Source organism: Garra rufa, chromosome 1, assembly GCF_049309525.1.
Source record: "Garra rufa chromosome 1, GarRuf1.0, whole genome shotgun sequence".
NCBI classification, from domain to species: domain Eukaryota; kingdom Metazoa; phylum Chordata; class Actinopteri; order Cypriniformes; family Cyprinidae; genus Garra; species Garra rufa.
This window is the reverse complement of record NC_133361.1, coordinates 65,503,793-65,520,869: the sequence shown is the minus strand read 5'-3', so window position 1 is coordinate 65,520,869 and position 17,077 is coordinate 65,503,793. Positions and strand designations below refer to the sequence as shown.

The 17,077-nt window shown below is 35.2% G+C and overlaps 1 protein-coding gene and 1 pseudogene across 1 annotated transcript in view; one reads left to right on the top strand and one right to left on the bottom strand.

Annotated features, from left to right (window-relative positions):
* LOC141318658 (uncharacterized) overlaps positions 1-4,233 on the bottom strand; it is a 530,387-nt pseudogene extending 526,154 nt beyond the window's left edge.
* A 9,553-nt stretch (positions 4,234-13,786) lies between these two features.
* LOC141318642 (uncharacterized) overlaps positions 13,787-17,077 on the top strand; it is a 190,646-nt gene continuing 187,355 nt past the window's right edge. Inside the window, exons 1-2 of the mRNA XM_073833208.1 lie at positions 13,787-15,098; positions 15,241-15,295. Of these exons, the coding sequence (XP_073689309.1) occupies positions 13,788-15,098; positions 15,241-15,295 (1,366 nt within the window). The 5' untranslated portion in view covers position 13,787. The remainder of the gene's footprint in view (positions 15,099-15,240; positions 15,296-17,077) is intronic.

The following is a 17,077-nucleotide window of genomic DNA, read 5'->3' as shown; positions in this document are numbered from 1 at the left end:
GGAAATTATACAACAATTCGCGGGAAGTGGATAAAATGACGATTTGATGGATAAATATTAAAAATACAAACTTTATATTAACAGATAACATAGACTCATCTTCTTTGATGGAAATGGAAAGAAAATAGTGCCGATTAAAACTGAGGTATGATTTTTGTCTGGAGTGTTTTTTGTGATGTAAATTAATCAAGCTTTGAAACGCATATATTTTTTTCACGTAAAAACACACAGTTTTGAGGCCCCGGAAACTAACCTTGACTACTTTCTTGAAATACTTCCAGCGGCCAGAACTCTGACCAGGGAGGTGAACGCAGTGGGGGTCAGTGTTTATACACTATAGTGCTGATAATGATTGAATACAACTTCATGTCTTAAATGGGCGAACTATCCCTTTAAGCATCCTTCATATAGCAGCCCTTAATTGGTCATTTGTGGACATATTTTCAAATTGACATATTTCAGATATCAAAAATATCAATTGCCACTATATGGCTGGAGAACTTATTGGTTGCATTTAGGCTGAAATCAATAAACCAATGCTGTAATGAACTTAACCTCTTAAGTTTTAGATTTGATCAAGTTAAAAGTGTAAAATTGCAGGAAAAAATTGTGTTGGCTGAGACTATACAAAGGTGCCAAAATATGCCAACAGACAAATCTTACAATGCTATATAAAAAAAAAGACCAAGTAGAGAGAAATAAATTTATTAAAAAAATAAAAAAAAAACATTTCAATAACTCACTAAAGTAAAATGGAACCATTTAGTTTTTTTTTAAATCGTTTCCCTAATCTGAACAGTTCAAGACTTGGCAACTTTTCATCTAATTGACGTCTGCATTTACATCTGCAAGACATAGTTTGCTCATCTGAAATACGTCTATTGGATGTTTCCTATAAGATGTCAAATAGATTAATGTCTTAAGAGACAGATAGAGCTGGCAGAAGTCAAGATCAAAGTGAACAAGAGAAAGCTGCCGGACATGGACCCTGAGATGGAAATTAAACGCAAGACACTGAGGAAACTGGACTTGGAAATCCAGAAACTAGAAAGAGAACTAAATGATTTCAGTTGACACTGTAACCATGATTGTAACACAATGTATAATCATCGTTATTTTCTCTCCAAAGCTCCAAGCTGAGAAATTATGACAGCAATTTTTTTTGGTTTAATTTTGATGATTAGAGCTTACAGCTCATGAAAGTCAAAAATCCAGTATCTCAAAATATTAAAATATTTACATTTGTGTTTCATAAAATGACCATCCCTACAGTACAAATTCCAGATATCTCTTGTTTGCTGAAACCACAATAATGGGGAAGACTGACCGCAAGCTTAAGAATACTGTCAAGCAAAGCCAATACAAACACTTGGGAGAGTTTCACTATGAGTGGACTGAAGCAGGAGTCAGAGCATCAACAGTCACCACGCTCAGACGTCTAGAAGGACAACCAAGTCACTCAGTCCATCTACATTCACACTACAACCCTTAGTGCTTAGTTTTAGATTTTTTTTGCATAGCTGTTGATTTGAATGTGACCAATATCAGTTTTCCAGTGGGAACAGATCTTGGTTCTGAACTGGCCCTGATACGTCAAAATCTGGGCTAGAGAGAAAAAAAATTCTAGCAAGTGGAAGCAATTTTTCGACCTGTTACACATGAAATGAACATGTCCATCTCTGGCTCAACACCAGCCAAAGCACAATATTGTAAGGTCCGCCCACTGGTCCAACGACGGTAGCCAATGACGCGGCAGAAGGATTCTCACTTGTTTCTGTCTTTCCTTTTATGCAGTACAACAAATGTTAAAATAAATACATGTTCCTATATGCATTACCTCTAATTCATCCGACTCCAAAATGAAAAGGTTTTAATGGTATTTAAGAATTTAGTAAGTTTGTGTAGGTGTTTGAAGATTCTTGATTTAACTCTCTAATTACTTTACTGGTTCATTCGGATTCGGCCGTTTGTGTATTCCACGATCACATACTCACCAGTCTTGGTTATTAGACAGAGGTAATTGACCCATACTTTAGATGGCTGCTCCTATGCTTGCTCATTCTAAAAATATCTTTGATTGGTCCCCATAGATCTGTACACACTTGAATAAAGCAATTTTATCTCTAGCCAGAGGTCACGACCACTACTATAGATATAAGCCGACCAACATTGCTTCTCTAATAGTAGTTTTGGTTTGGTCATGCCATGATTTCTCATGTGCACTTAACTAAAGTGATATTACAATAAACAGAGGTTAGGCTTACCCTATTTAGGTTGGTCGAACAACTTTCAGTTGACCTAAACGGAAATTCCCTTTTAGCCCTTACAGTCTAAGTACACTTGAACTAATACCAATTGTTAGCCAGATCTCTAAATATACAGTTGGTGTGCCCTATGCTCAATCACAACTGGATTTAGTCTGTTACTAACCTGATGAAGAAATGCGGTAACAAGGATACAACATAATCTACTAGAGTTAATAATTTCAGAGCAATCAAGATAAATTCAAACATAACAATTTATTAATCAGGTAATCGGAATATCAATTCAAGGTTCAATTCAAAACAATATATAAACATTAATCTATTATACAAGCATTCAATAATACAAAATGAGAGGATACAGAAGTATTACCTGATTGTGAGAACTACACACAGCAATTGTGCGGGAGATCTGTCTACAGATTCCCTGAACTCTCTATCACCTTCCCTTAAATATCCAGATAACCTACCAAATGGAGTGGTTCTCTTGTTTCACTTTAACACATGTCCTGAGCATGAGGTGAGAATTTATCTTTGATTTTCTGTGGGAATGGTAATCTCATTTACATACAGGGGTAGTTTGTGTGAAAGACTTGAGAGTAGTGTTTAAGGTTGTTTGTCCCATTGTTAAGAGAATGAGACCCCTTTACCAGACACACTGAGACCTTTCAAATGACTCCAAACATGAATTGTTACATTCTTGTAAACACTGTTTGAATTAAATGATTCTTGGTGCTTTCTGTATTGTCCTTGGTTCAGAAGGAAAGGAGGGGGAGAGAGGGTAGGGGAAGTAGATATGGGGAATCAGGTCTGATCTTTCTATCTCTCTCAGTGGGGTGTGCTCTTGAAGTGAGGAAGTTAGGTTCATGAGACAGAGTTCCGACGTTGGTTCCCGTAAGATTTCTTTGTGCTCTCAAGCTGTGGCCCTCCTCCAGTTCAGCCAAATAGCATCAGCCTTACAATATCATATTTGAATTTATCAGTTAATCCAATGACAAACTGGAGTCTAATCACTCCGCTATGTTTGTGTACAATGTGCACGTTACAGAAATACTCAATGTCCGTCAAAACTCTGATCAGGCTTTTCTCCAGTGTGAATACTCATGTCTTTTAAGTGTTGTTTTATGAGTGAATCTCTTTCCACATTGTTGACAGGTGTAAAGCTTTTCTCCGGTGTGAATCTCCATGTGTCTTTTAAGTGTTGTTTTTTGAGTGAATCTCTTTCCACACTGTTGACAAGTGAAAGGTTTCTCTCCAGTATGAGATCTCATGTGGACATCAAGGTGATATTTAGTTTTAAAACCAATTGGACATTGAGAACACACAAAAGGTTTTTCTCCAGTGTGAATTTTCGTGTGCTGATTAAGGCATGCTTTTCGACCGAAGCTCTTTCCACATAGTTTGCAGGTGTAAGGTTTTTCTCCAGTGTGAAATCTGATGTGGGCATCAAGTTCGTGTTTATGTGCAAAACTCCTTTCACATTGAGAGCATGCGTATAAGGCCTCTCTCCAGTGTGAACTCTCATGTGGTTTTGAAGTTTGTCTTTTCGAGTGAAACTCTTTCCACACTGTTGGCAGGTGAAAGGTCTTTCTCCAGAGTGGATTCTCATGTGAAGATTAAGACTTCCTCTTTCAGTAAATCTTTTTTCACACTGTTGGCAGACAAAGGGTCTCTTTCCAGTGTGAACTCTCATATGGAAAGTAAGGTTTCCTTTTCGAAAGAAACTCTTTCCACACTGTTGACAGGTGAAAGGTCTTTCTCCAGAGTGAATTCTCATGTGGACTTTAAAGTATTCCTTTCTGTTGAAAGTTTTTCCACACTGTTGGCAGGTAAAAACACTTCTTTTTGCTGTCTTTTGTGCTTTTGTTTCAGTATGTGAGCAACTATATGATTTTTCTCCAGCAATGAAATCATGTTTCTCATGCTGGAGATCATCTTCCTTTTCATTGAATTCTTGACTCTCCTCTTTCAGTGACATCAGGTCTAATGCAACAAAAGACAAATCCAAAGTAACACCATTTTTAATTGCTCAAAGCACAAACATCAATCCCAACAACATTTAGATCTTATACAGATCAAGCTATTAAAGCAAAAGTTAAATATAACCTCAAATTCCCATTACTCAAAGTGATAATAATAATAAAAAGAGAAATTGTACAATCTTATAATAAAACTACTTGTTACAACACTGATAAGACATTCTTCAAAAAAAAATATTTTTTTTGGAGCTGGACAATTAAAAGAGGATCAAATGAGTGAGTTCAGCTTTGAGAATGAAATCCAACCTGTTTTTTTCCTCAGTATTTATTAATCTATTAATTGGTTCATTGTTTAATCAGTTCAAGCATTTCTATCATATTTTAATTATATCGTCTTCTTTTTAGTCCCTGTTTTCCAGTCACAGGATAAGCTCCTATTTTAGGCTTAAATATGAAAAGACATAACTGACGATGGTTAAAAATAAGTTTAATGGAGGAGTGAAACCGCTCCACTGGAAAGGGAATGGGCAGAATGGTGCACACTAATCGTTTTATCTTGATTATCGTATTTTTACAGTTGTTGGAAGCTGAAATTGTATTTCAATTAATTGCCCAAATTTCTTGCAAGAAGTAAATCACTAAAAGCTTTCTGCCTGTTGACTTGGACAGAAAATTGGCACAACAGATACTGCTGCATAATTAAGAGATAAAAATTAATGCTTTTAATTTAGAAGCAGATGTTGGGTTTAATGTTACAGAACAAAAATTTTCAGGCTAAATCTGTATTATTGCTTCAACCTAAAAGCATTCTACCATAATAACAAATGTCCAATGTGAACGCAGGATTTTATTATTTGTCTGGTCATGTGATCTCAACATGTCTGTCCACAAACCGCTTTAATTACGACACTCTTAAACATTCTCACAAATATCATTCATTTCTGTAGAGCTAGACATTTAAGGATCAAATCAGTTCAGCTTTAACAATAAAGAAACCAACCTGTTTGTTCTTCAGTATCTTCATGTTTGACTCTGAATGTCTCTTCAATCTTCATGTCTTCACTCTCCTCTTTAATAAACTCCATCTTTATAATAGTGTGTCACGTGGATCTCATTTGCTTCAGGAGGGGTTTTCTGTATGTTTGGACACTTTTGTCCTGTTTAAGATCAGAAAAATTAACAGAAAGTAAATTATTCTCAAAAATAAATGTAAACTAAATCTCTATGTGCTCACAACAGCGGTCAGTGCACTGGTAAGAGACTCAGTCAGAGTAATAGGCTACATAATGGTAAATGACCAGACTAAAATAGATATTACACACACAAAGTTAATATTTGACATTATTTAGTTTGGGCATTCAATTATTTGTATATAACATTTAATAGATTACACTTTTACAAAAACATCTGCAGTTTGTGAAAGTTATCATTATACATGTTTGTGTTTGTTAGTTTGTTGTCACTGAATGAGTCGATTCAAACGCTTCGAATCACTGAATCATTGCACCACTGATTCGGTTCAGATGATTCGGATTCTCATTTTCTCTCACTTTCTACTTGTAACGATGTACTGATTCACAAATAAGGAGCAAATTGAGTTGCACATTTTCTGTTATTAATATGAGGGTGCACTTTACTCGCAAAAATAACAAAGAATTACAACGTTTTATTTAAGATTGACACGTTTAGTTTGTGTAGCTTGTAAAAACGTTTCAATTGACAACAGTTTGCATTGATTAAAAACGTAAAAAGCACAAACCTTTCTTCAGCAGAATCACAACAAATGCAGCGCTAGGGGCGCCGCTTTATGACGTCACATCACCAGACCAAAATAAAAGTCCCGTTTACACACTGATGTGTTTATGTGCATATGATCATGCATCTCCACAAATATTAGCATTGTATATCTAGAAACAATTTATTTTGTTAAATTAATGTACATTTACAACACTATACTTTGTGTTTTCTTACCTTGACATTCATACCTAAAACAACTGCTGCAAGTGTTTCTATACAAAGGCTGAGGGAGTGACTGTAAATCTGACATAATACACTCTTTAGACTAATCAACCTCTTGTTATTTATTTACTTTTTCCCCTTATTTGGAAAGTCACTGATACACTATCATGGATTTTTTTCTTTTGCTATCGTGGCGGATGAGAACACAAAAATGTATTTGCTGCAGTTTACAAAGTTGACAATAATGATCTTACTTTCTTCTTTTTGTAATATTGAAGCCTGTACTTCAGTAAATTCCTTTTTGTTATTAAAATAATTTGTATATTTTTGTAAAAGTTTTAGGTTTGGTTAAATGTAACTCTTTGACAGAAAGGACAACATATTTAATAGGTAATTATATCAAAAATTAATTTAAAGCTAGAAAATATGCCTGTCATTCTCACAAATTAATCTAACAATGCTTTTTTTTTTTTTTAAATTCCATGTAAGTGAACTGACCTTTGTTCTTCAGGGCCTTCCACATTACAAATAATTGAATGCCAAAACTAAATATTATGCCAAATATTAACTTTGTGTGTGTAATATCTATTTTATAATTTCTATAATTTTTTTTAAAGTTTAATTTCACTGTTTACATTGTCAATATTAAATATTAAGGTTATATTGTCATATAATCTTCTTTTCATTATGTACTTTATACTTTATACGAATACTTTAGCATATTGCAAGCAGGGTCTTAAGATACCTGTTCTCCCTACTTAGTTTTCTGGTTATACACTATTTCTATCAAATAACTGACAATCTGAGTAAATATTTTGATAATACAGTTACTGAAGACTGTGTGACTGCAGGAATGGATCTGGACATTTTCATAATGACTGATGGACATGATGCCTTTGGCCATGTCCACACCAATACGTTTTCGTTTGAAAACGCATCTTTTTCTCTCCGTTTTGGCCTTCCGTCCACACTGAGATGGCGTTTTTGTCAAAGAAAACGGAGCTTTTTGAAAATGCTCTCCAAAGTGGATAAATTTGAAAACGCTGTTTTTGCGTTGTAGTGTGGACTCCTCAGGAACAGTACTTTTGGGTTGTGCAAATGCAGAATGGTGATCGAATGCTCATTTGGACGTTTAAAAGCACGATTTGGAGCATTACAGAGGGCAATGGACATCAATCTGGATGATCTTCCATTCATCATCAATGCCTGTTTCGTTTTGCATAACTTTTGTGAAGCAAACAGAGAAACGCTAGTGTGGACGGAGAGCGTTTTCAAACGAAAACTCTTTCCAACTCTTTTCAAATGTATCTGGATTAATGTAGACGTAGCTTTAGTTATTACCAGTTACTGCATTCTCGTCTTCATGCATTCAATTCCACACACATCCGTGACTATATTACATTGTTCATAGATTCTGTTGAAGCCTCTTTACATTTTTGTTTAGTTGTGTTTAGTAAATTCATGTATTTTGTTTATTTTGCTGGAGAAATTCAATGCAAAAACCCGAATGACCCATTTCAGAGTATCTTTATGGAATGAATGGTTTATGGTTTAAAAAAGACAGAGACAGAATATCTGCATAAAGGCTTTATTTTCAACAGCACATTAGAAAAACAAAAAGAAGAATGCAAGAAAACAAATACAACATAGCTGTCATTTATTATGTGAAAATGCAAAATAGGGGCGAATAGAAACAAAAATAAAAAATAACACATGTAAATATACTTTAACTGTGTGGCGAGTGAAAAAAAAGCATGAGACATATCAGGGAGGCTTCTGAGTTGAAATTAAAATCAGTGTGGGGCCCAGTTTTGGGAAGTCTGAAATGACGAGCCCTTTCCAATTACGTTTAAGATTTTCTTTGTTGAACGATAAAAGGACACTTTGGATCAGTGCCAGACTAAAATCTGTCTTGATGTGATGTACTTGGTCAAAAGTCAATTTGCTGACACTGTGCACAAATTTCCAGAGCCAGCTTGAAACATTTAGCACATTGTGTTAATTTGTCAGCAGCTCTGGAACTGGAAGTGGAGGTTTGTTTGAACCATATCCTGGGAGAACAAGAGCGTATAACACTGTTTTATCTTGATTGGGTGTTATGCTCACTATTCCTCCAGTGGCATCTGGATAGAGGGATGTTTTGTGGTGAGACACAAAGATCTACATTCTCTGTACATATGCACCGCAAAAGGATCAACTTGCAAAAATAGCAACAGCAAAGAGCTTGTGTGAGTTTTAAACAAGTAGCAATAATAAACTAGATCACATGGAGATGCCACAGTCTTGAGCTGACTGGATATACCTACTACAGTATGGATCGATGTGGTCAGCGACGATAGCCTTTTTGTTAGCATGTCGAGATACAGCACATCTGCGCTCACAGAGACCCAAGTTCAATTCCTGTCTCGAGTCTTCTCTCTTCACCAAGTACTTTTCTGTCATTCCTCAACTGTCCTGTCACAATAATATAGTGATGGGTCGTTCTTGAACGATTCGTTCATTTTGAACGAATCTTTATGTGACTCGAGAAGAACGAGTCGTCTCGGGGAGTGATTCGTTCAGTCGCGCATGCGCAATTGCGCAACTATGAACGAAGGACTCAAACACGAAGACTCGAGAGATGAACTAATCAATTCTGTTTCCGGCTCCAGCAGCATAGGTTAAGCGTATGGGGTTGTCACGTGATGAACAAACGACTCGGACCCGAAGACTCGAGAGATGAACTAATCAATTCTCTTTCCGGCTCAGACTGCGTTAGTTAAGCTTATATGGGGCTGTCACGTAATGAACGAACGACTCGAACCTGGACAGATAGAAGTGAGGGAGCTAATCATGAAGACCCAGGTAAACAACGCATCAATCTTTTGTTTCTAATAGCTTATAGTTTTGTCTTGTTTGTAGTGTGATCAACGTTATATAATATGAGCATACATGTGTTATGGAAGTAAAACGTAGCTTTTTAATTATATTTTGGCAAAATGAACGAAATGACTCGAAAAAAGATTTGTTCATTTTGCTGAACGAGACTCAAAGATCCGAGTCGGTAAAATGATCCGAACTTCCCATCACTACAATAATAAGAAAACAAAGAATGTGAGGGGAACTAAATATACAAATTTATAAATATTAAAATAATTAAAATAAAAATAACTTAACATTGACAGGGAACAGGCATTTAAGTTTAAGGCTCACTGCTACACATAATTTAGCACATTGTAAAAGGAGAGTCACCCCCAGCACTCTTAACTGGTCTGGGTCTGTTTGGCCAGATCTCACTTAAAATAAGACAACTCCTTATGGTGCATAATCAAACTAAAAATATTGTACAAACTTACATTTTCTGTAATTTTGTGCAACGATTTGTATCGTAAAACAATACTTTACAAATAAACTTCAATGGAATTGAATTGTAAGTAAATCAGTTTGCAGTAATAGATAACTTGTTTATATTATAATCACATTTTAGAACAGCCTATTAGACTGTGTGCCAATTTTAATAAAGATACTCTGTGAAAATGTAAATCACATTAACATTTGAAAATAAATTATTTAAACTATTTTTATTAAAGATTTTTTTTTTATTCAGACTTTACAAAACCCCAGTCAATGTAATCATTTACAGTCATTGACCTTTAATAAATAATAAAAATAGCTTCAGTCTGATTTACTGTCTTTATGTTCTGGGGAGAAATGTAGTAAGATGAATACATTGTTATAAGGATTCAGTTAATAGTTAAATCTCTCTTCTTGGTTGAGAATATCACAAATGTTATGATGTAAAAAATTTGACTTTTGATAGATCTACAGTTGATCCCTTCAACTTATTCTAGGTATAGATACAGCTGTATCTTTTTATTATTTTTTAATGTAAAATTATATTGATTTTACCGAACAAGACTTTTATTTTGGTGTGGGGATGTGACGTCATAAGGCTGCAGCGCGCTCCTGCATCTGGGATTCAAAACGGAGAAAGGTGTGTGCTCTTAACAATTTAAAGTGTCTAAATCAGTACAACGTGTTTAGAGAATTGCTATTACAACTCTGAAATGAATTGTTAGCCACTGTAATGCTTTATTTAGTAACACTGTAGTCCCTAGAGCCTATAGTGAATATTTATTCCTAAAGTACTCGGACATTGGCAGGTTGTGTTGATAGAAACGGATCTTTTCAAAATTCCGAATGAACTGAATCAATCGATTCACAAAATGATTCACTGACTTGAATCACTCGAATCGCCGCTCACTGACGACATCTGCTGCTCAAAACACTGGAAATGCAACGACAACAACAAACACGTGGAATGACAATATCTACAAACAATTGCACGTTTTCATAAATAAGCAAATACTATATAGCAAATGTTTTTAAATAAAAGTTTAATCCAATAAATATAATATACAAATCAGCAAATACTAAATAGCAATCTAAATACAAATGTGAACCTTGAGTATTTGTGTTCTTTTATTAAGTCCATTAACACTCAGTCTGACTGACTCCCTTACAAGTGTGCTGACTACTAAACTAGGGAGCTGATTGAGACGCACCCAGAGATTTAGTTTACATTTATTTTTATTTCTACCAAACCCACAGTAAAACTGCTGAAGCAACTGAGATCCACGTGACACTATTATAAAGATGGTGTTTATTAAAGAGGAGAGTGAAGACATCAAGATTGAAGAAACATTCAGAGTCAAACATGAAGATACTGAGGAACAAACAGGTTGGTTTTCATTCTCAAAGTCACTCATTTGATCCTTATTAAAATGCAGCTCTACAGGAAAAAAAAAGTTATTTAGTGTAACATTAAACAGTACCTGCTTCAGATTAGAAAACAATAAAACAGGGTCTGACAAAAAAAATAATTCATCAAACAACTTTAATCTTTAACTTGACATTCGTTTTAATTGTGATTTTTTTTCTTGCTATCTTTAAAAGTTTGATATTAAAATGTAAATAGCAGTGAATGTTCATTACAACAAGCAATAAATAATCACCAGCACCAGCCTATTTATAAAATAAACATTTCTCCTGTTTGAGTCACTGCCTGCTGTTTATCTTTGTTCTTTATTTAAAGATATTTGGTGAGCAAATAATAGTCAGTGACCACTAGCTTTATATTGAACTGCAGAAAAAACAAAATTTTAATTGAGAGAGAGACATAAACTGTTGATCAAACACCTAACTAGTGCACTAAAGTGACTTTTTTTGTGCATCTGTTGTGACTTTTACACTTTTTGTCATCCTCAGTATTACTAAAGGCGGTCGTACACGGTGTGATTTTTGAGGTCATACGAGCTGGCATGCGATTTATTATTTTTTGGTTATCAGAGGAAATCGTCTTTTCTTGTATGGTCTGGGCTTGTATGGTGTGTGAGAAATTACGAGACGAGCAGAGTGCCTTACGAACACTTCCCGTTCCTCACGATCATTTTTAAACATGTCAAAAAACTTTGTGAGCTGCTGTCGGATTGAAAGAGAATTTGGACTATGGAGAAAGAGGATAAACTTGCTGAACTCTGGCAAGAACAGCGAGCGCTGTATGATGTATCGAGCAGCATTTATCACGACAGGGTCATGACATTTTACAGCTGTCACCTATTGTTTGCTACAGTTATCGCTAGCTGTAGTTTTTTCTCAAGCCATTGCTGCCATGAAGAAAACGATCTCCTCCTCAGAGTCCATGTTTTTGGCGCGGAACTTCTGTAATGTGATTTCCTCGGAAATCGTCAGGTTTTAAAATCGTGCCGTGTAACACTGCGTCCGTCACTCATGACGTGTGCGTGGCCATATGGTCTTCCGACCGTCTGAATTCGCACTGTGTACGGCTGTCTTAATGTAAGTAGTGGCCTAATGGTTGGACTTGTAACCCAAAGATTAATTGTGGAAAAATAACTGTACATTCCTCAATCATGATCTAGATGGGTGGAGGTTTTTGGTCGTTGTTCTTTCGCTTGTTAAGTTTTTAAATATATATAGTTGTGTAATCTTGTCAGGGTGTGAAGAACTATAGAGTATGATCAGCTATAGTTACAATGTGATGTCTTTCAAGGGAATCATATGCAACAAAAAAAGCAGAGGAGTGAATACTGAGTGTCAGTTGTCAGATGGACACGAACTAAACGGTGTTAACTCTATCCCACAAATGCTTTTTTAACTTTTCCCTCAACGCTCCCTCTACAGGTTGGAGGTGGAATTGTCAACACTAAAGAGTTGTTTTTACCTTGAAATAATGTTTCTGAACTCGTGTCAGTGGTTCATCAACTCATAACAGGGTGCAACAGCACTTTCGTATTCGCTTTGCGACCCTCTATCGGCCATAACAGCACTATGTAAGTTTGGGTCGTCGGGTCACGGTTTTGTAGTTCAAATGAGACTACAAATTCGACTTGCTTTACGGCAGGCTTAACAAAAGCTTTTCATACTTTTATAAAGTCATACAACACACTCTACCTTGTCACTGGACATCGTAATTTCCAATGCCGGTCCTGGATGGCCTCCAAACAAATAACGTTAATATGACGCAACAGTAGGCTTAGTAGTTTACGACAGCGGTAATGGACAATTCCGCTTCCAACCTGTAGAGGGAGCATTGAGGGAAAAGTTACTTAGTGTTGCTTTAAGGAAAAGTTTTGTTTTCTGAGAGATCCAATAGCACTAGAATATAAATACAACTTTAATTTGCTCAATATCTGTGCTGTGATGGGAGTTAAAGAGGACCTGTTATGCCACTTTTCCTTAACAAGTCTCAGTCTTTTGAATTGAATAAAGTCAGTATCACATTTGCAATCGTGCTAATATTCAGGAAAACAGCACAATTCTTCTTTAAGAGTTGCTTAAACATACCATATGTTGTAAATTAACAACAAGAACAGTGTTGACAGCACTGTTTTCAAAGAAAGAAAATGGCTTACTTCAAGATGCTTTTTCAAGATTAGATTGTGTCTTAAAGCCGATCGGAGAGACAAGTTTAGTTGCAATTCCATTGGACTATGATGTTACATGATTTTGTATTTGTATTTCCATAATGCTTGGCTTTCTGATTTCCTCCTGGGAGTCCTGACTAGCAGTGCAGGTTAATTGAATAGTTACTCATATTTTGTATTTTAAATACATAATGATGTTACATGTACTTACATGTGCTTTTAAATTCTGTAGCGTGAAGATAAACAGGGCAGATTATGTTTTTTTTTTTTAAAGGAGCTGGTGTTTTTTTTAATAATTATGGTAGTTGTGACAAAAGCACAACAATATATATGTTACAAATAAAGTTTTTAATTATGGCTATAATTACTGGCTAAAATTGGAAGGAAATGCATTTAAAAGAGACAGATCAGTAGCAGTATTTGTCTCAATGAGACTGGTCTCCATTAACAATAGGCTACTTGGTGAAAAGATGCCAATAAGCCCCATATTTTAAATGTACAATCTTTATGTTGTTTCACATTAATTTGGAGATTTAATATGAAATTGTTTATTGTCAAATAGTTAGTTTTTAATTAATTGACAGCATTAGTCTAGGTGTTTTGATGTTGCTTTGTGCCATTAAACTGCTGTTAACTTACATATTTCTTATTTCACCTCAGACCTGATGGCACTGAAAGAGGAGAGTCAAGAACTCAATGAAACAGAAGAGAAAGATCAAAATGAGGAACATGATTTCAAAACTGAAGAAAAATCAATTAGTTGCTCACAGAATAAAAAGACTTCCTCACCAGAAAAAAATATAAAAACACAAAGTACAAACCTTAATTCTAACATGAGAATTCAGACGGGAGAGAGACCTTACAGCTGCCAACAGTGTGGGAAGAGTTTCTCCCGAAATGGAGATCTTAAGACTCATATGAAAGTTCACATTGAAAAGAAGCCGTTAATATGCCCTCAGTGTGGAAAGAGTTTTACAAAGAAAAAATACCTTGATGTCCACATGAAAACTCACACTGGAGAGAAGCCTTTTGACTGCCCTCAGTGTGAAAAGAGATTTACGCAGAAAAAAAACCTTATTGTCCACATGAGAGCTCACACTGGAGAGAAGCCTTTCATCTGCCAACAGTGTGGGAAGAGTTTCACATGTAATAGAAAACTTAAGACTCACCTAAGATATCACACTGGAGAGAATCCATTCCAGTGTGATCAATGTGGAAAGAGTTTTACTCTGAAAAGTCAACTTAATATCCACATGAGAATTCATACCGGAGAGCGACCTTTCATCTGCAAACTCTGTGGAAAAAGTTTCACACGAAATTCTGTTCTTGAGGCTCACATGAAAATTCACACCGAAACGAAGCCGTTCGTATGTCCTCAGTGTGGAAAGAGTTTTACACAGAAAAGTACACTTACTGTCCACATGAGAATTCACACTGGAGAGAAGTCTTTCATCTGCCCTCAGTGTGGAAAGAGTTTCACGTATAAAGGAAACCTCAAGGCTCACATAAGAAGTCACACTGGAGAGAGTCCATTTAAATGTGATCAATGTGGGAAGAGTTTCAGACACTGCGCAAACCTTATTAATCACATGAAGGTTCACTCAAGAAAGAAGAGTTTTAAATGTCATCAGTGCAAAAAGAGTTTCACAGAGAGGGAACATCTTAAGACTCATGTAGTAACTCACATGGGAGAAAAGCCTTTCATGTGTCATCACTGTGGAAAGAGTTGTTCAAGAGAAGGAAACCTCAGGGTTCACTTGAGCATTCACACTGGAGAGAAACCTTACACCTGTGAACAGTGTGGAAAGAGTTTCAATGTTAAAGTAAACCTTAAGATTCACATGAGAGTTCACACTGGAGAGAAACCGTACAAGTGTGTTCAGTGTGAGAAGAGTTTCACGTGTCTAAGCAGCATTAAACGTCATTCGCAAACTCATTCTGGAAACAAACTGCCGTTTTCTTCAGTGCAAGAAGAGGTTTAGAAAAAGGAGCAATTTCTACAATCATATACACATTCATTTTGAAACACATTAAATTGTAGTCAAAGTACTAAAACATTGTTTTTGATCACATTTACAGAACACTCATGCAAATGTAAGACTCTGTTCTTTGTTCAAGAGTGAACTGAGAAAAAAGCTGTGTGAAATCAAGGCTGTTCCCACTGGAGATGAATGTGGGCTACATCTGATCACCTTCATGCATCCTTCACCTTTTTGTTTTTGTACTTCGGAGGCCATACCAGACCATATGCTTTATTGCAGTTTCAAATATTGAGTGATTACAGTAGATTCCCTCAAATTGTGATTATGAAAAGTTTTGTCACTGAATTCCATGTGTTGATTTATTTTAATCAAAATATTAATAAAACTTTTACCTTCCTGGGAAAAGCAACAATAAACTGAACAAAATTACTTGTTCCCATTGATTTTAAGTTTATTTTAGTGTATTGTTTGGTTAATCTCAATTTAATGTTGTAATATGTTTATGGACTTAATCAGGAGAAGCGTGGAAATATTATTCTAGTTTTGTGCAGGTCTTTTTTAAATCTGCAGTTCATTCTTTGTTGTGCTTTCAGTAGCCTGTATATACAGTAGATATACGTACTGTACACATTCATATATATTTGCTACAATAAACAATCATAAGCAGTGGGCCTTCATTCATTTTCTTGTTAATTATATATTAAAGATAGTATTTTTTTAATTATTATTATTATTAAATAGATGTATTCAGCAGTAACACATTTTCATACCCTGCCTCTATCCAAGCACAAATAGCTTCTCATCAACCCATTATATTTATTTTCTGTTACCTACCAGCCAAGCTACATTTTACAACTCATAACTTTTAGCACATACTTTAAACACTTCATAGAATTCTCATTTGCACAGAATTTTTACTGTTGCCAAATTACACTGTTCGGTCACTTTTAAAGTCCATGTTGCAAGTAAAAAAATTCGAGATAAACATATATTCGTGTATGAAAATACAATACAAATCGTTAATGTAGGATTTGAAAATATTTTACAAGACATAAGGGCACAAATTTAGGAGACAAAGTGACGATTTCCTTGACCGCTCTCAAAAACAGCTTTTTTTCCAGACCGCGTCATATGACGTCAAGACAGGTAGTCGTTCGCCTAGCTCTGTTGCTATTCAATAGGAGCAGTCGTGAGTAGTGTGTTTTCAGTCGTTATTTTTAATTAAGTTGGCTTGGGAAAGCCAACTTACTGAAATCCTATTTAAACTTATTATTCTTCTTCTTCTTCTTCTTCTTCTTTTTTTTTACCGAAAAATATTTAGACACTATCTCCTCCTAGACCGTTCAAGCTACATACTCCAAACTCGGGTCAGATCTTCATACTGTTCAGACTTAGTGTGCTATATCTTTTCAGACTGTTTTGAGTTAATATTAAAAATCATAAAAAGGTCCCATAGACTTTCATTGACCAAAAGTCCATGTCTGTTTGAACTATGTTTAATGTAAACTGCTAGAAGCCATTGATACTCAATTAAGCTTTAAACTATCAATCTATCAATCTATCTATCTATCTATCTATCTATCTATCTATCTATCTATCTATCTATCTATCTATCTATCTATCTATCTTCAAACCCTATCTATCTATCTATCTATCTATCTATCTATCTATCTATCTACCTATCTATCTATCTACCTATCTATCTATCTATCTATCTATCTACCTATCTATCTATCTATCTATCTATCTATCTATCTATCTACCTATCTATCTATCTACCTATCTATCTATCTATCTATCTATCTACCTATCTATCTATCTATCTATCTATCTATCTATCTATCTATCTATCTATCTACCTATCTATCTATCTATCTATCTATCTATCTATCTATCTACCTATCTATCTATCTATCTATCTATCTACCTATCTATCTATCTATCTATCTATCTATCTATCTATCTATCTATCT